The sequence below is a fragment of the Aplysia californica genome, unplaced genomic scaffold (genome assembly GCF_000002075.1).
Source record: "Aplysia californica isolate F4 #8 unplaced genomic scaffold, AplCal3.0 scaffold03074, whole genome shotgun sequence".
NCBI classification, from domain to species: Eukaryota; Metazoa; Mollusca; class Gastropoda; order Aplysiida; family Aplysiidae; genus Aplysia; species Aplysia californica.
The window spans coordinates 1-1,631 of NW_004800344.1; the positions used below are offsets into that span (position 1 = coordinate 1).

Below are 1,631 nucleotides of genomic sequence, written 5' to 3' on the forward strand. Positions count from 1 at the left end.
TCAAAATTTGACGGATGAGCCACTTATTTTTTAGGCCAGTCTGGTACAAGAAAGGGATATTTCAGCCTGCATAACCTCTATAGGTCATGACCATAACATCATTAAATCCTTATTACGAGTCGTTCCTGCATAATATAATCTCTGTGCTGTGCCAAATACTAGCCTTATGTGCCCATTTACCTTTTGTAGCCATGCGGGCCTGGAGTTCGCTGACAGGTGGCAAGGCAATGTCTGAGCCCATCTGACCAACGAAGAGTAGGGTGTTGTGGCTTCGGTCCAATCTTCAGTATAATATGATAGAATCATTGTCGATTGATTTTTTCTTCTTTTTTTTTCGAGGAAGAAAAAACAAAAGATGACGTATACGTTTTTCATATCCACAACAGGAAAGAAGAGATAACGAACGTACGGTCAGTAAGGCTAAAAATAATGCTCTATAGACCCAACTCCCCTCCCCAACCCCGCCATCACCATAAATGATATAGAAAAGTGTTCAACAGTCAAGTTCATTCCACTGCACCCTTGCAACCCCCATAGTTAGAGATACAGTATACTGCTGACATTCAGATGGACACCACTATATAACATATGTGAAGCATGCTAACAAAATGAGTTCCTTCTCAGATTCAAGCCTAATGGAAACAGATACAGCACGTTTGTAGGTGAAGTTTTTACAGTTTATAAGTGTGAAATAATAACAAAGAATGTTATAGTTAAAGAATATGGCATCAATAGAAAGTTTATAAATTTGACCCTAGTGTCGACTTTTGGCCAATGTATCCATTGGTGGATTGCGAGAAGTAACTCATTTTGTCAGCACGCCTCACATATTAACTCCATCTTTTCCATCTTCAAAGTGTGCAAAAGTAGTATAAACTACACTATTAATAGCCTACACAACGTCCTACATCTCACCTGTAGATAGGTCCATACCAGACCCTCCAGGCGAGCATTGGGTCTCGCAGTAACAGAGTACAGAAGCTGGGGTAGACGCCAAGATCTACTGCAATATTTTCCATCATCTTGAAACCTGGGAGCTGATAGAAACAAAATTGAAAATTTTAAAGAAAAAAAGTATTTTAAACAGGTTAAACATCACACTTTTTCAAAGGATGAGAATTGCCCATTCAAATTTTGTTTTGTACAGTTTTAAGAGAAGCGCAGAAACATAATAGAGAACCTTTAGTGAAAAAAATAAAAGAAGCAGAATCAACGGAAAGAAAGAGCACGTGGAAACTATTTTTTAAAAATTTAACCTACAAAAACTATCTGCCTTCGATAAAGTACAATGTATAAGAAGGTTACATCTGATTCAGTATTAGAGATTAGCATTGGGGGAAACCAAACTAAAGACAGAACAAATAAAGTTTTTCATGGGGTGAGTACTTACAAAGTAGCTGTAACGTTTCCGCCTGCGCAGAGTAGCTTCATTTAGAGAATCCACGCACTGTCTCATCTTTCTTTGAGGTGGTAATTCTACTTTTCCTGCCAAAACTGTGGAAACATGCAAGATCCAGTTTAGATATAATGTTTTATAGCTATATTCGTAGAGGGTCACAAGTGTGCAAATTATAGAATTGTGCACATGCACACACACACACACACACACACACACACACACACACACACAC

General features: G+C 38.3%; 1 protein-coding gene across 1 annotated transcript in view; it reads right to left on the reverse strand.

The window, feature by feature from the left end:
• Positions 1-180: 180 nt before the first annotated feature.
• LOC101860552 (dimethylaniline monooxygenase [N-oxide-forming] 2-like) overlaps positions 181-1,631 on the reverse strand; it is a gene marked incomplete at its 3' end in the record, with an annotated part of 3,610 nt that continues 2,159 nt past the window's right edge. Inside the window, exons 2-4 of the mRNA XM_005113520.1 lie at positions 1,391-1,494; positions 916-1,037; positions 181-281 (exon numbers count right to left, since the gene is read on the reverse strand). Coding sequence (XP_005113577.1) covers positions 181-281; positions 916-1,037; positions 1,391-1,494 — 327 coding nt within the window. The remainder of the gene's footprint in view (positions 282-915; positions 1,038-1,390; positions 1,495-1,631) is intronic.